This window comes from Montipora foliosa, chromosome 4, assembly GCF_036669935.1.
Source record: "Montipora foliosa isolate CH-2021 chromosome 4, ASM3666993v2, whole genome shotgun sequence".
Lineage (NCBI taxonomy): Eukaryota > Metazoa > Cnidaria > Anthozoa > Scleractinia > Acroporidae > Montipora > Montipora foliosa.
In genome coordinates, this window is record NC_090872.1 from 42,291,330 (window position 1) to 42,307,823 (window position 16,494).

The 16,494-nt window shown below is 39.1% G+C and overlaps 1 protein-coding gene and 1 long non-coding RNA gene across 3 annotated transcripts in view; one reads left to right on the forward strand and one right to left on the reverse strand.

Annotated features, from left to right (window-relative positions):
* The window catches only part of LOC138000821 (dynein axonemal heavy chain 12-like), a 249,655-nt gene that overhangs the window by 194,831 nt on the left and 38,330 nt on the right, over positions 1-16,494 (forward strand). For both annotated transcript variants that reach the window (XM_068847482.1, XM_068847481.1), the window contains 12 exons: positions 1,078-1,199; positions 1,679-1,871; positions 2,076-2,237; positions 2,596-2,796; positions 3,527-3,660; positions 4,417-4,516; positions 6,591-6,653; positions 6,720-6,800; positions 6,905-7,081; positions 7,382-7,603; positions 7,778-7,918; positions 14,921-15,091. In XM_068847482.1, the coding sequence (XP_068703583.1) occupies positions 1,078-1,199; positions 1,679-1,871; positions 2,076-2,237; positions 2,596-2,796; positions 3,527-3,660; positions 4,417-4,516; positions 6,591-6,653; positions 6,720-6,800; positions 6,905-7,081; positions 7,382-7,603; positions 7,778-7,918; positions 14,921-15,091 (1,767 nt within the window). The remainder of the gene's footprint in view (positions 1-1,077; positions 1,200-1,678; positions 1,872-2,075; positions 2,238-2,595; positions 2,797-3,526; positions 3,661-4,416; positions 4,517-6,590; positions 6,654-6,719; positions 6,801-6,904; positions 7,082-7,381; positions 7,604-7,777; positions 7,919-14,920; positions 15,092-16,494) is intronic.
* The window catches only part of LOC138000823 (uncharacterized), a 15,213-nt gene continuing 7,780 nt past the window's right edge, over positions 9,062-16,494 (reverse strand). The window contains exon 3 of the long non-coding RNA XR_011123203.1: positions 9,062-10,160. This is a non-coding gene — a long non-coding RNA (uncharacterized lncRNA). The remainder of the gene's footprint in view (positions 10,161-16,494) is intronic.

Consider the following 16,494-nt stretch of genomic DNA (forward strand, 5'->3'; position numbering starts at 1 on the left):
TTTCTTCTCTACAGGGTAAACGTTCCATAAATTTCTACATGCACCCCACAGTACCAAGCCATACTCTACGGATAGTAAAATCAGTTTAAAATAAAATTCGCGTCGAACCTTCGTTGGTGAGAATCTGGTTCGTTTCAAAAAATCTAACTTGGTTGCAAAGGTCTTCTTGGTTTGCAAAACATGTGGTATCCATGTAAGCTTATGATCAACCGTTAGGCCTAGCAGGCTTTTTTTCACGAGAGAGCCTCCCAAGAGCACTGGATGCACCGGCATCGCAGAGGTCTTGGGTTCGAATCCCGTTGAAGCCACCTGAAATTTCCAGGTGTCTGTGAGAGACAATTACTTAAATTTTCCAGTTAAGGACGTTCGCGCCTATTGCTACTGCGCATCCTTACAGCGCACGCAAGTTCACATGCCACGTCATGCATCGAGCGTGCGCGCAAAATACTGAAATGAACGATGATAACAATCTTGGATGTTCGGTGACCCCTACTTTTCTTTTCAGAAACAATTATAATTTACAATCCACATTGTCCACAAATGAACAAAAAATCAATGTGGGAAGTTTAAAAATTTACAAGTTTTCTGTCCTCGGGACATGGAATCCTGCCATCTTGCTGCTGCAAGGCGCATGAAACCATGGTCGCCAAATGCGAACTTGTTCTTTAAGGAACCTCAGCAGTTAAGTAAATTCACTTGATGGGTCCACTTAAACAAAGTTTGGTAGAGAACATTTCACTTCAAAGATGTAATTGCACTGTGGCCTTATTCGCTAAAGAAACCGGATTTTCAGATTCAGGGTGTTCTTCCGGGCAAGTTCTCTCCAAAACGAAGTCTGTTAACTCCCATTTTTTTTACATTTCTGGCATCACTAACTCATCATCTTTCTATGGTAAAATTTGCAGAAAAAAATCAATGTTAGAAAATTTTCGCGCGAACGTCCTTAAGTGGGAGTATCACTTCTCCATTTCGTCTATAACCCACACTTCAAATTTACATTTATTTCATTGTGTAGTCTGTGTGTTTGAAGCACCCGCATATAGCCCAACGATTTATTTCTTCTGTCGCTATCTGCAGATCGGCGACGATCGCTTGTACCAAGAAGTGGAATCGATTGAAGATCTTTACAAGATTGTGGAGCATTGCTTAGAGGAGTACAATCAAACACACAAAACGCAAATGAACCTGGTTATCTTTAGGTATATATTCGACAGAATAGTTGTTACAGCACGGTTCCTTTCCTACCCTGAGAAACATTAATGTATACTACAATTGCTTGTAATCTCGCAATCTGATTGGCTAATTTGCCGTTGTCGATAAGAGTCTAGACAACGCTGCTCGCGTAATGCTCTCGTCAATTTGCCGCGCAATGTAATGGCCAATCAGAAACGCCCATTTTGGAAAATAAACCAATCATAAATTATTTCTAGAAAGTTATAGACAACGCTTGCTCTTTGTTTGTCGTGATTTTGGTCACGCGCTGAAATAAAAACTTTCTTTGGCGTTGAATATTGTGGTAAAAACAAATGGAAATTGGCTCACTTTCGATTAATATGTCCTGAAAAACATTTAGCATTTAACATTCACCATTTAAATGGATGGAATTGTACCAGGTCAACATTCGAGGAAACATACATGTAATAATTCAACAACAAGTGTTTTCAAACTATTTTTCAAGGTACGTGTTGGAACACTTGGTGCGCATCAGTCGCATTTTAAAACAGCCAGGGGGCAATGCTCTGCTTGTAGGAGTTGGTGGCAGTGGAAGACAATCCTTGTCCCGCTTGGCAGCTGCTGTTGCTGATTTTCATGTATTTCAACCTGAGATTTCTAAGAGCTATGGTCTGCCAGAATGGCGGGATGATATTAAGGTCAGTCTTTTACTTGATATTTGAAGACCAATAATGGAGCTTTTCTTCTAGTGTTTGATCTCTTTGACGTCAATATGTAGGTTAGGGCGAAGTGTTTTTCAAAGGCTTCTTTCTTTGGTCATACAATGTACTTTTTGGTTCATTAGTGCACATATTGATCTAGGAAGGCAAGAGAGGCATGCTAATTTTTCGTTTTCTTTCCAGACAATGCTAAAGAGTGCAGGATGCCAAATGAAGCCCACGGTGTTCTTGTTAACCGATACTCAGATCAAGGAAGAATCATTCCTTGAAGATGTGGACAGCTTGCTAAACACTGGTGAAGTTCCAAACCTATTTGCTGTTGATGAAAAGGCCGAACTCATTGAGGTAATGGATTTCTTCTATTGTGATATAATTATTAGCTGTTATTTGTAGCACATGTGATCAATAGAGCGTTTTCACTCGCGTGACTAAAATAAATGCTAATTGGTGAAACAAAAGAAACTATTTGCATAAAAATAGAGTTCGATTCACAGAGGATTAGTTTGGAACACCAACATGGTCGCCGTTTCTTTGATTTGGAACACCAACATAGCTGCCGTGACGTCATTTGAAAACGCTCTATAAATTATTATTTATGCATGTTCCAACCTAATATTATTCACGACAACTGGTCAGCGTTGTATGGTTCTAGTTGATTTTTTTGGTTCTTTTTTGGCGTTTATTCTGATGTTTACTTGTCTAGAGCGTTCGCCCAGCAGCTCAAGCCCAAGCTGAAGACAAGAATGCTGAATTTTCACCATTGGCATTATTTAATTTCTTTGTGAACTGCTGTAAAGAGAATCTTCACATTATGTTATGTATGAGTCCAATTGGTGATGCGTTCAGGAACAGATTAAGGCAGTTCCCAGCTCTCATCAACTGCTGTACTATTGATTGGTTTCAGGTACGTCCTAAAATGCATGTGTGAAACTCTTTGGCTTTGGTCAATTTGGTCATAAATACTTTAAGCTAGCTAGAAAAGAAAGAAACAAACAGAACTTTGGTTTTATATTACCATATTCCGCAAGACCAACTTTATACCCAATGACTTGAATATCTAAGCCGAGAAACACGTTGATCACAGCTTTCCTCATGTTGGCCCCTAAGAGAAAAATACTTGAGTCCTTGCTCAAAACAGTCGAAGTACATGTATAGGTGTTACCTAAAAGAACCAGAGCTGACTTGTTAATTTACTAAGAGAAAATTATCGATTTATTGACTGTGTGATTGATTGGCCGTTTTCACACTGGAGGACGAACAAATCGTCTGGACGGACAAATTGTCTCAGACGAACAAATCGTCTGATGTGCAAACGGGACGAACAAATTTTTCGACAAACCAAGACGATTTGCCCGTCGAGACGAGCACGTCGACGATAGTACGACATAAATTCACTTCAGACGGTCAAATGGTTGATTTCCTCGCAGCGAGACTAGCAACAGAGCGAGGTAGTGCCAGTTCTCTTTGCTCCCAAATGTACTGATTTGTGCTCACATTCTCCTGGTAGTATGAATTTAAGTTTCAGCATATGACCGTCTGGAATTCAAATTCGACGAACAAATGTCAGACGATTTGTCCGTCCTCTAGTGTGAGAACGTCCATTCTCTGATGCAGTGTAATGTTGTTGGTTTCAGCCTTGGCCTGAAGATGCCCTTGAGATGGTTGCTAACAAGTTCCTTCAAGATGTAGAAATGACAGAAAATGAACGTAAAGAAGTTGTACCTATCTGTCAGTACTTTCACACTAGTGCAAGGCAACTGTCCGAAAGGTAATGTCCATGCAAACTAATTCCCTATGTTGTTAACAACATAGGTGCCATATTTACTTTCATTGTGTTTCTTGTAATAGCGACTGGCGGTTGCCAATTGTTATTCAATTTTGTTTTTACGAAGTGTCCTATCAGGTTTGAGCATTTGCTACCTGTTTCCAAAAATAATTTGTGTTTCGATTAGCATCATTTTTGGATTATTGTTAATGCAGCTGTTTATCTTTTCTTCAGAAGCTTAGTTTAGGGGACACTTTGTGACGCTAATTGTCTGTATTTCCAGACACGAAGGATGTTCCGGGTTGAAGTTTGGGAAAGTTGCAAGGGGACATTTGAGGACCCTTATTAAAATTACTTGCATTTCTGATAAGTTGCCTGCATAGCTGATTTTTTGTTCGAGTTTAGAGGTCATTAACGTGTTGATACCTCAGGGAGGTGCTATCCTTGAGCCACCATCTCCATGCTAGAGACGTATCTAGGGCATGACTTTTCTTATTAAAGCTAGCCACGCTACGTGAGTTTAGATTTTCAGTAAGTTCTTCTTGTGCAACAGTTCGAAGGATCCTGGGGTAAATTGCATTTGTAATATTTGTAATTTTTCTCAGCCTATCGTTTCCATGCTTTATCAACTTTTCACTAACATGCAAAAGTATTGTGCTAAATCAAATATCTTCGAGCCTCTAGACTAATAGACTATTTTTGTTTATCAATTTGTAAATCGTGGTAATAGTTATATAGTTCTGTATGCCTTTATTTAAGGTATCTTGACAAACTGGGCAGGCACAACTATGTTACTCCAACGTCATATCTGGAGCTGATTTCTTCACTGAAAACACTTTTGGGCAAAAAGCAAGATGAGGTGTGTGTATAGCTTCAGCATATTACCCGAAGTCTTAGTCTGTCAGCAAACAGATCCAACCTTTTTGTGCTGTGTTTCAGAAAGGGATTTTAGTTGATAGCTCGTTTCCAGAAATGCAGCTAATCAGATGCGAGATCTTTGAGAATTCTCTAGACATTACATGACATACGAGGGGCCGGTTCCTGAAAGGCGTGATAACTCTATTCCAGGGATAAGTGTGCCTTATTCCTGGGATTCCTTTTGGAATAAGGCACATTCATCCCTTGAATGGAGTTATTACACCTTTCAGGAACCGCTTCCAGCACTCTTGTGTCTGTCTCAATTTTTGGCTCCCCATTCCTGCTTTTCTTTGACTTGTATTGTTGTCAAGTTGTTTCGAAGGTGTAGTGGCTGCACCACGGGCCGAGTGCAAAAATTTATTTGCAATATTAGCGGAGCTTAGGCGCAAGAGGCGCGCCAGCGGTGCACCATGGGTACGATTTTTTGGGAAATCTTTTCATGCGAGAAATTTTCGTTATGACGTCATGTACGTCCGCCCGTACAGACTGTCGGGGTGGGGAGGCAGGAGAGCCTCTGGGGCCTGAGTGTTCGGGCAATATTCCTTGGTGGGAAATCGCGTGACAGCGTTGCATTTGGCAACCCGCGTTTTTCTGGCGGGAAATCACATTAGTGACGAGCAGCGAGAGACAAAACACTTATTTACAACGGTTAGCTTACAGGTAATGTTTTCCTTCTTAATATATGCCTCGCTGCCTAACATATTTTGTAAAACTCACTAAAAAACGAAGAAGGCCTGAAAACGTTTGCAATTCCGTGGTGACAGAGATTTTTGTAACCATCTCATTTATAGGCTTTTTGTGTGAAAAGGATGTTCGAATTCAGTCGTGCCTTAAATTAGTAAGATTTTTGCTGCTGTTCTAACCTGAAGAGAGAGGGAGTAAAGATTGACAGTGAAACGGAAAATGTTGTGAAAGAGATTACTGTGCATGTTATTTCTGTTTTAGTTGTTGATTAAAATTGTTGATTATTGTTTGCAAGGCTTGTTTGTTTACTGGTGTCAGCTCAGAGGTGTTTAATCTGTTTGATCACTGTAAACTGTATACGGTAATAATGACGATTAATTTTGTACTTTATGCAGAAGCATAAGTACGAAATACGAGCGAAAACAGCAAGAAAATCCGAGCGAAATCGAGAAAACTTGATGAAGATGCGATGTTGTGTAATACATTGTAGTCAGACAGACGTAGGCTCATCATCATAACATTTCTTGCCTATTCGCGTACTTCTAAACGACGAAATTGATCCAAACTTTCCACAAAAAAAGTTTTTTTTCTCTTTTCTGGTGTTATTCAAAGAGAAATTTCGCTTGCCGGCGAAAAAAAAATTTAGTTTAGCAACGCTTAACGCAACCATTTACCATATAAGGTCAAACTAAGGTATATGAGCTGATAACCGAGATTGAGTGAACCAATCAGAGCACGCGAAATGCATTATCCGAGGATGAGAATTTAATAAATCTATATATATTAATTTATTTTGACCAGACATTAAATCGTTGACTTGATGGAAAGAACATACTACTAGTACATTCAAAACACCCATAAGACTACTGCCGCGGCTAAAAAAACTAATTCCCCTCAAAAGTGAAGTGATGATATCTTGTACACCAATAAAGCAGATTAAGTCAAACTTTAGTCAATCAAATAATGATGATCCAAAAATGGCCGGCTAACGGTCAGGGGTTGTATTTGGTTCTGATAAATATTCAAAAGCAATGCATACAATGCAATGCATACTTAATTGACCACTCTCCACAGGGGCATTTCAGGGCCAATGAAACACAATCACAACAGAAAAGAACATTCAACAACGACCGTTAAGAATCCCAACTGGCCGGAGTCAAGCTAGTTGGTTATTTGCAAGTGCAGCTGAGAAGTTGAACCAGGAACAAATTCAACCAGTGGTCAGAACATGTCTTAAACACGACATCAACCTGCTCAAACAAATAGATAACAAATAAACAACAAGTAAACAAACAAGTTCTAGCGACGGACTTCTGAATTGTGCCTTTCAGGTGATGCGTAACAAGCACCGTTATGAAGTAGGCTTAGAGAAACTGGCATTCGCTGCATCCCAGGTGACGTAATTCTATGATGCGTGGTTTGTGTTGTCTTTTATCAGCTTATTTGTGGTGTTTGTGTAGGTGGCAGATATGCAAAAGGAACTGGAAGAATTGCAGCCGCAGCTCGTGGAAACCGCCAAAGAAAATACGAAAATGATGAAGGTAAAATCTGCATCGCTACTAACAACCATTTTGTTGTCATGTTTTGGTAAATAAGCTAAAACGAAAATGGTGAGGGTAATTATACTTTGGGTTGCTTTTCACAGGTAATTGAAAAGGAGTCTGCTGAAGTAGAAGCTCGCAGTGAACTGGTGCGAAAGGATGAGGCCGTAGCCAATCAGAAAGCTTCTGAGTCACAAGCATTAAAAGAAGAGTGTGAGAGTGATTTAGCTGAAGCTATTCCTGCCTTAGAAGCAGCCCTTGCTGCTCTAAACACTCTTAAGGTTCATTCACGTTTGTTGTATTTTTTCTGTAAGTGGAATGACAGGAACCTTTAGGAGGGAATCTTCCGGAAGCTGCCTTTCTCCTTTTTTATATTAAACAATGCCCTGCCCTAGATTTTTTGGCCATTTAGCTAGTAGCTGTTTGAATTGAGCAAGTGTAATGGACTATTCCAACAGTATGTTGTGATGGATAAATTTATTGTGTTCTTCTCTGGAATAAGATGAATTTCACTAAACAAATATGCTAATGCCAGTCATGTCAACAATAACAGGGCTCTTTTGTTTTTTGTGCATGTTCAGCCGGCAGACATCACGATTGTCAAGTCCATGGCAAACCCTCCTGCTGGCGTCAAGCTTGTCATGGCAGCTGTATGTGTCATGCGGGACATTAAACCCGAGAAGATAAACGATCCTGCAGGAACTGGAAAGAAGATACTTGACTACTGGGGCCCATCGAAGAAACTTCTTGGGGACATGAATTTTCTCAATAATTTAAAAGAATACGACAAAGACAATATTCCGGTATGTCACCATGGAAGTTCGCTTTTTTTCTGACTTGTCAAACGTAAATTGATGACCTGAATGAATAAGTAAATTTGATTCATAATTCTTCAACAAACTTTTACACTGCTCGCGTTATAAAATCGTTTATTAATGTATTACTTGTGTGACGAAATTTGTTTATTTTATCTTTAGACTCATATCATGGCAAAGATCAGGAAAGAGTATATTCCTAATCCGGACTTCGATCCTCAGAAAGTGCGCACGGCGTCATCGGCTGCTGAGGGTTTGTGTAAGTGGGTACAGGCCATGGAGATATACGACAGAGTTGCGAAGGTACTCAATGTATCAGTTCATTTATTTAGTGCTTATATCGTACTAATTTTGTGGTGTTGTCCAGAAATGTAGGAAATTTGCTGTGCATTTTGCTTTGAAAAGTCGCATTTGCCCTTATGCTAAAGTGGAAATATACTACAAGTTGATGTTCCCTTTGAAAGTAAAAGCGGTCAGGTGGACAATTACCCTGGGTGCCAGAGGAATTGTTTTTTCAAGGTCGGAGAGAACGCTAAGCGATTCCAAATCAACGGTCGAGGACGAAAAAAAAATGCCTCTGGTCGCACAACCCCAGAACCTCATTTCCATGTCAGCAAATTGGGACAGAATTTGTCTTACTTCGCTGATTAAACATTACGTTCGAAGTAGTTTCTGATTGGACAAATCGAAAAACCGGTTCTCAACAGCTGTTGCGACAAGCAGCGTTGCGGGACTTCGGCCCGAGAGGAAAAGGCCTAATTGTGTGGATGGTCGGTGTGCTTCCTTCATGCACTATAACGGCTTTGACAACGTGAAAAGATCCATTTTAAGTAATTGTAGTTAAATAATTTTGCTTATCGACTCGCGCATGAGAGCGCTTATAGATACTCAGGCTCGTTTGAGAGCGGTCGGGGGAATTAACTAAATAAGTTGAACTCGTCAACATTTGTTGCAACCATGTCTGGGAACGGAGGACGTATGGACGAAAAATGGTAAGGAAAGACAAACGTTTGTCGCATTTCGAAGTCTTCCATTCTGCAATATAAGCAGTGACTTCTAGCTCTTTGCTATTACAGTATCCTGTGTTAAACACGTTCAACAATAAAGTTTCGCTCTTAGGAAAAATAAATTTCATCAAATAAATCAAGCTTGCGCACCTAAAATCAATCATTTATACAACATCGTTAAAATTGCTCCAAAATTATTAAAGCTCTTGAAATGAATAGCCATCACTGTAATTGCAATTTTCAGCCATGTTTGTAAATGATGCGCTTCAGTGCTTGAAAAAAAAATTCCTCTGGCACCCAGGGTAGTGGGCAATCGTCTCAAGTTTAATTTATGATTACTCGATGAATTACGTTTTCTATAACGCAACTGGAGTATTCCACTCGTTTAGGCAGAAATCCTCATGCTTACTTATTGCAATTTCGTATAACTAAAAAAAGTTTCAATACTTTCTTTTCCTTACGTTGATTGTCATTTCAGTTTCTCAGTACTGTCTTAAGGACGTTCGCGCGAAAATTTTTCAACATTGATTTTTTTCTGAAACTTTAACCACTGTAAGATAATGAGTTAGTTATGTCAGAAATGTAAAAAAAATGGGGGGTCACCGACTTCGTTTTGGAGAGAACATGCCCGGAAAAACACCCAAAATGTGAATAAGCGAATAAGGCCAGTGTCTGTAAACCCAAATATATTGCAATTAAATCTTTGAAGGGAAATCTTCTCTGCCAAATATTGTTTAAGTGGACTTATTAAGTGAATTTAGTCAACTGGTGAGGTTCCTTAAAGATCAAGTTCGCATTTAGCGACCACAGTTTCACGCGCCTTGCAGCCGCAAGATGGCAGGATTTGATGTCCCGTGAGCAGAAATCTTGAATTTTTTTTAACTTCCCACATTGATTTTTTGTTCATTTTTGGACAACGTGGAGATAATTATAAATAAAATCCGTTTCTGGAAAGAAAAATAGGGGTCACCGAACGTCCAAGAGCGTTAAATCCAGGCAAAGCTATAGCAATGGCCTTTTGCCCTACCATTTCTCATTTTATTACTTAGCGCGCGCGCTCGTGTATGACGTGGCGTGTGCATTTGCGTGCGCAGTAAGGATGCGCAGAAACAATTGGCGTGAACGTACTTAAGTGAGGTAATGGAAAATATACTTCTCAAACTCATTAATTATTTATGCGGCGGTTACCCAACCAGAGAATCTTATTCTGGTCAGGTGGATGGGTTTAGAAACCCAATGAAAAACGAGTTGAAAACCACGGCGTGTTTGGAAATAATTTCAAACTCGGATAGAAATTTTCTTAATCTGCATATTCATAAAAAAAGAAAAACACGTGACAATAAACAACTTTATTTAATCACACATTTTACAAAACAAACTTTAAACCTAAATTATTTACTGCTGACGTTAAATGTAACGGTACAGTTATTAAAGTCCCCAAAACAGAAAGGGCCATTTTTTTTCTAAATTTAAATTCTCGCCCAATGGTGGCAACCTCTTCTTTTGGTTCGCTTCCAACCTTGCTGTACTCTTCCGACCTAAAATTGGACTAATGTTAGAAATTCCCAGTTCTAAGGCGTACTAATTTACTACCTACCGCTGCATTTAACAAACTAGACGCACACGTTACCTCGGGATAGCGCTGGCCATACACTTTTTCTCTTCTTAGCTAGTTTTAGGAGGTCTAAATCTGCACTTTGCCATTTGATTTGCGAAGCAACGTGTTCGCTCAGAACTGACAAACAGCTTGGTAGCAACGTGACGTGATGAATATTCAGAAATTGTCACAGAGCAGCAAGTACAGTAAACATCCGCATATAAAAACACTTTTTTTAGGTTTAAGGCTAATCATGTTCTTATTTGAGCGATGCTTAGTGAAAAAGCAGCCTGAAAGTGTTCTTAAAATGTTCTTAAAATTGGTTTCAGAAATTTTTCAAATTAAATATTAATAAACGTTTAATTAACATACAATGCTGTTTTATAATAGTTTTTAGTTTGTACTGGTCCTGAACACCATAGTACTTCGATATAAGTTACTACATACTGTATTGTTTTTTTATCTTAATAGCCTTTCCCTTTGTATTAAGAACATGTTTTTTTATCAGGCTGAATTTGTTCTTATTCATATGGTACTTTATTGGCCAAATTTCAGCCTGATGTTCTTAATCCACTTGTTCTTACATGCGGGTGTTTACTGTACGTGACAAATTCACATTCCACTTAGCAAAAACAATACTTCAATTCAGAAAACTTATTCAAATGATAATTTAAACTAATTTTCTTTGTTGGAGAAGAAATTTCAAAAACTCGTGCTTCGAGTTTCATCAGGTTTCTAAACGCTCGAAAACAAGAAAACCACGAGGCCGTGATTTCAGATGTTTTCTCGCGTTTGGAAACCTGATGAAACTCGAAGCACGAGTTGTTGAAATAGTACGTAAGGCATTATGAAGGAGCATCCTGATGAATCCGTCATATAGGACTCAGTAGCAGATCGTGTTGGCTGTACACAGTATTATAATTCAAATAACTTGATCTCTCTTAGAATGATGACCAGTAATTTAAGAGGAGTGTATGGACTCGTTAGATCTGGGATACAAACTTTTAAGTACAGCTTTAAGTCATTTTCCGGCCTACTCGGGGAGAGTTCATTATTACCTTGTTAATTATATTCTAACTACTAAAATGTTTTTTTTTAAATAATAATAAGACATGATCGTTTGTCTCACGATGTAGTCACTTTATCAGGCGGTAAGATTGACTGGCTACGCACTACTGTATGTATCACGGTGGTCGGCTGAGATAGGTGGACTTGACCCTCATTGTTCGTTTGAGTAGTTACTGGGTTGCCATATGGCAAATTTGTCAGAATATGAGTGGAATTTCTCCATTATGTTTTCGGTGTCGGAAAAATGGAAAAGTTGCCCCATAGGTCTTTCCTGTCACTCTCAGGCTAAGCATTGTCTTTGTGCGTAGAGTGTTCTGCGCATATTTTGGTAGGTTTCAGGTGGACACTGTAAAATATGCAATGGCGTCGAAGCCATTGTAACGCGATTAGCGTTTTAATGGATCTTTAAACAAAATATATGCTTCTGGAGCTCTAGAATGCAACGTCCATAGTATAAACAAGTCAGGCGGTGAAAAAAAATTCTGGAATCTTAAAGGCGACGAGTAATGGACAACAATTGCGTCTTTCGCCCGTCGACAATAAAAAAAGAATGGGGATTTTTCGCGCGTCACCGTTGAGTCTGTGAAGTGACTGAAATTCCACAACAACACCTTCCAAAAACAAGGCACAAACAGTTTATGGAGAAAAGGAAGAAGCCATGAAGCTTGTTCTAAAATTATCCACTGAAAATGTATTTTCAGAATCACAGTCATAATTCGTTTTCTGGCTTCTCGGTATTTTCTGGTCTCTGCCCCAAAATACATTTTTGTTAATCACTCATGGTGAACTTCAGTGTTGTTTTCTTTATCCTTTTCGTTTGGGTAATAAAATTCGCTTTCGCTGTGATAGCTTTCGTCAGAATCCATCGTTTTTTGTCAGAGAGTTTAGCAATACCACTGTTCTTAAAGTACCCCTGTCTGTGATAAAAAAAATCACTTCCTTTTTTCCTTCAGATTTTGACCTGACTAGCAAAATTTTGAGCTTTGATTTTTGTCCAAAGGCCGTTTACTTTAAGTGTAAGTTTTGGATTTCACGGTCCGCCATTACTCACGTTCCGATTGGACCTCAGAGGGTTGGATCCAGGGAAAAGTGACTACCTTAAAAGTTCAGCGTGAGAATTCAGAACTAAACGAGATGCTTCCGTGAAGCATACACTGGGTTGCCTGTGGTACGTGCTACAGAAAATCAGAAGGCACTGAATTGTGTGGTATTGAAATACAGCATTCCAGTCTATGAAGAATAACAAATAAAAGAGAAGCGAGAAACATTGGCTTCTGGGCTGACATGTTGATAATTTTCAAGTTCCCTCACAACTTCTTTGCACCACAAGTGTGCCCTCTGAGCATACTAAACTTCACTGAAGTCAAGCCCTGTTTCGCGGGGTTAGTGTTAGGATGGGAGGCCAAAACAATAAACCCCTCATAAAAAACAGAAGCATCTGACCGAAAACACTATTAACGCTAACAAATGCGAACTCAGCAAGGTACAGATTTTGGTAGCTTGCTTTATGCAAAACAAATATTGATGAAAAAGCAAATAACTATTGATACACAGTTTTTAGAAAGAGCAGAAGGAAGTTTCCGGGACGGTCGATCGAGAAGAAAATATTTACGACATGAAAACAACATTAATTTTGAACCGTGAATATAGAATATAAAAAGTTACGATCAGCGACAAACATTTTGGGAGATTTTTGCTACGTTCAAGTAAATTGCAAAATCGAAAGTGACATGGCCGGAATTCAGCGGGCGCCGTGATTAAGTTACCCTGGCATGTTTACTCGCCAAACAGTGAAGCATCTGTGTCAAATGATGGCAAGATACCGGGTTTTTGTAAGTTTCTTTTTCCGTCAAGTGTTATAAAGTTTGAAGTGAAATGAGCGAAGTCAAAACAAAGATCACAATCGCCTAACTCTTGTTTATGCAAAGTCAAAATTTACTCTCCAAGACGCGTACGACGTTATTATCACCAAGTAATTCCATCATTTTGGCAATAGCAGCTACTTTATTATTCATCTGCGTCACAAGTTTTCACTGATTTTGGGGCTCATTTTGTTGAAACTCAAGCACGCTTCCAACAGGCCTGTGAACCCTTCCTGCTTACAGAGCAATGCTAAAAAACTTCTCCCATATCACATTTCAACCTTAAGCTCGAAAATTCAATACACAACATGATATTATAATTCACAAAGGCAGAAAATACCACAGAATCCTTTTCCAGCGAAAATTTTATTGAAACAAACAACATATTTGCTCTTAGAGGCGAAAACCTCTTCCTATTTCATTGCGTGCGTGAAGACAAGAAACTCAATTGTGTCAAATTACCATGTACTTCAGGTAAATACAGCTCACTTTGATTTCGTCTCGACGGGCGATAGATTGTTGTCGAAGTCCAGTACTCGTCGCTTTTGAGATTCATGCCTAGTTTATCCAACTGACTTTCCATTATTGAGCTCCATAAGGGTATATTTTGTTTAAGGATCCACTAAAACGCCATTCGCGTTGCATGACTTTCGACGCCATTGCAGGCTAAGTTAATGATTCTACTAGGGCTGTGTCCACCAGAGAAATCTACGCAGTTCCACTACCCTTTCGATCCTAAGAAAATACGCGCAGAAGGCTCAATACACAAAGACACCACTTACCAGGGGAGTGACAGGCAAGACTTTTACCGACACGGAAAAAAAATAATAAATAAAATAAAAATAAAATAAATAAAATAAACAAACTAAACGCAGACCTCGACTGGGTTTGCCCATAGGCAACCCAGTAAAAAGTTAGTAATGGCGGACCATTAAATAGGAAAATTCCAGTCGAAATAAACGGGTGTCTATTTGAAATCAAGGCTTAAAACTTTGGTCGCTTAGTGTTTAGTTAACATAGTTTTGAAATCCAAGGAAAAATAAGGATTGACTTTTTCGTCGCTGGGGCACTTTAAACCAACAAGCGGCAAAAAACGATTACTCGAATTAAAGCTTCGCTCATTAAATTCGCAGCTTCGCTCTTCGCTTAGCTTACTTGGTTACCGTGGCCGTGGTCAAGTAAAGGGTCAAGAGATGGGAAAAGTCTGCCTCCTCCCGCAGCTAATGAGATTGCTGGATTCTCAGGATTCCGCCCGCTCACGATCAAAGAAATAAATAATCATGCATGTTATTATTTATTTACCACCACTTCTCGAAAATTGCATGTCAAAATGCTTCTGTTAAAAAGGCAAAATGTTTCTTGAAAGTCCCGATAACTTTTCAAGCACGTAAAGCCATTTGTGAAGCTGACACCCGTTTGTTCAAAAAAGCTGGTCTTTTTGTAGGTTAAGATAACCCGAACCCTAACCTCTCCCTTCTGATGGTACAGAGCGAATTGTGACACCCGAAGAGTTTCGAGTAACGGGCTCCTGGTAACCAACATTTTCATACCAATTGGTACATTTTCCAAATCTGACCAAAATTGAGAGTTTTAAACCGTTTGCATTTTATATGTTATTCCCAGAAGAATTCTATATATACGGCTGTTTTGCCTTGATGCTTGGTTTTGAACTTTTGAATGCGCAATTTTTTAAAATTTAAATTTGCATGCACATTAAAATTGTAAAAACAGAAAATTGAAACTGATATTGTTTGTCTTTCTGTTCTGAAAGGTTGTGGCTCCAAAGAAAGCTCGCTTAGCTGAAGCTGAGGCCTCTCTTGCGGAAACCATGGAAATTTTAAATGCAAAACGTCAAGAGTTAAATGAAGTGGAAGCGAAACTAGCCAACTTAAAACTTACTTTTGCAGAAATGACTGAGAAGAAGCGGCAGCTTGAGTTCCAGGTATGATTTGCTTTTGTGACGTATACGGAGTCAAAATCTCAACTAAACATGACAATATGATTTGAAATGACGCTTTATTATTATTAAGTATTGCTTGAGATTCCAAGCAAACCTTTCAAACGAAAACAGTTCGTCGCAAACTATCAACCATCTGATCGGTCAGTTCTTAAAGGCTGCTTTTCATATGTCGGGAAAATCCCAGACTGAGTCAAAATTTCAACAAAACATGACAATATGATTTGACATGATTTTTGTTATTATTAGGTATTCAGATTCCAATCAAACCTTTCAAACGAAAACAGTTTGTCGCAAACTATCAACCATTTGATCGCTCGGTTCTTAAGGCTGCTTTTCATATGTCGGGAAAATCCCAGACGATCGGGGATTTTACTATTTCTCGACCGTCCCAGGTTCTGCCGAGAAATCGAAAAAGTGCCAGACGTCTGTCGCAGATTCTCCCGATATCCCCGGGAAAACTTGAAACTTGATGCAACAGCAACATAGATCGACACGAGCTTTTGCTGCGGCGCGCTTCATATAAAAAATTATGTGTTCTGGTCCTTCTTAATGGCCGTTTTCACACTGGAGATGGATAATTCGTCTAAGACGGGTTATCCGTCTTCGTGTGAAAACGGAACGGTGTTCATTTTAGGCGGATAATCCGTCTAAGACAGATGATTCGTCTTCGATTCATATCAGGAAGGAAAAAGTCATCTTATTTTTCCCTGAAAAGCCTGGAACTCGGAAGAGGGCACTTAGTTCTGGGAAGGAAAACATGGCGCCTCAAGTTGAGAAAAGGAAAGCAGGAAAGAAACCCAGAAAGAACGCGTGGAAGGAGGATTAAGTCTTCCTTTTTGCTACCGTTTTTTTTTTTGTTTTTTGTTTAAATTGCCATGAAGTGTTTCCGGAGTTGTAATTCGCCAAGCTTTCAGATAGAGCGTTAAATGGTCTTCAAATTTTCTTTTTCTCGTGGTTGACATAAGAAAGTACGAGGAAACTCCTGTTTTTTCAGGATATCAATGAAAGATATGTTCCCAGTAAAATCCGTTCTCAGGTTGAATACGCACTCAGATGAATTGTAGAAACTCTTTTTGGAGCCTAAATTTAGCCTAGAGAAAAAATTAGCGTCCGGTTAGGATTAGTTTTGGTCATTACACATGGATATCAATTGACTTATTATACAAAAGTAAATAATGTGTTGGAGTGTAATGTGGTGTAGTGTAGTGTAGTGTAGTGTAGTGTAGTGTAGTGGTGAAGATACAGGACTATAGATCTGGAGGGTCCAAGTTCGCGTACCGTTAAGTGCATAGTACACTTCTTTGTTTCCTTAATATGTTGTAATGTTGAAACTGAATGGATAAGTGTGTGAATACAGAAACCGATAAGATGTTACGAAACACCAA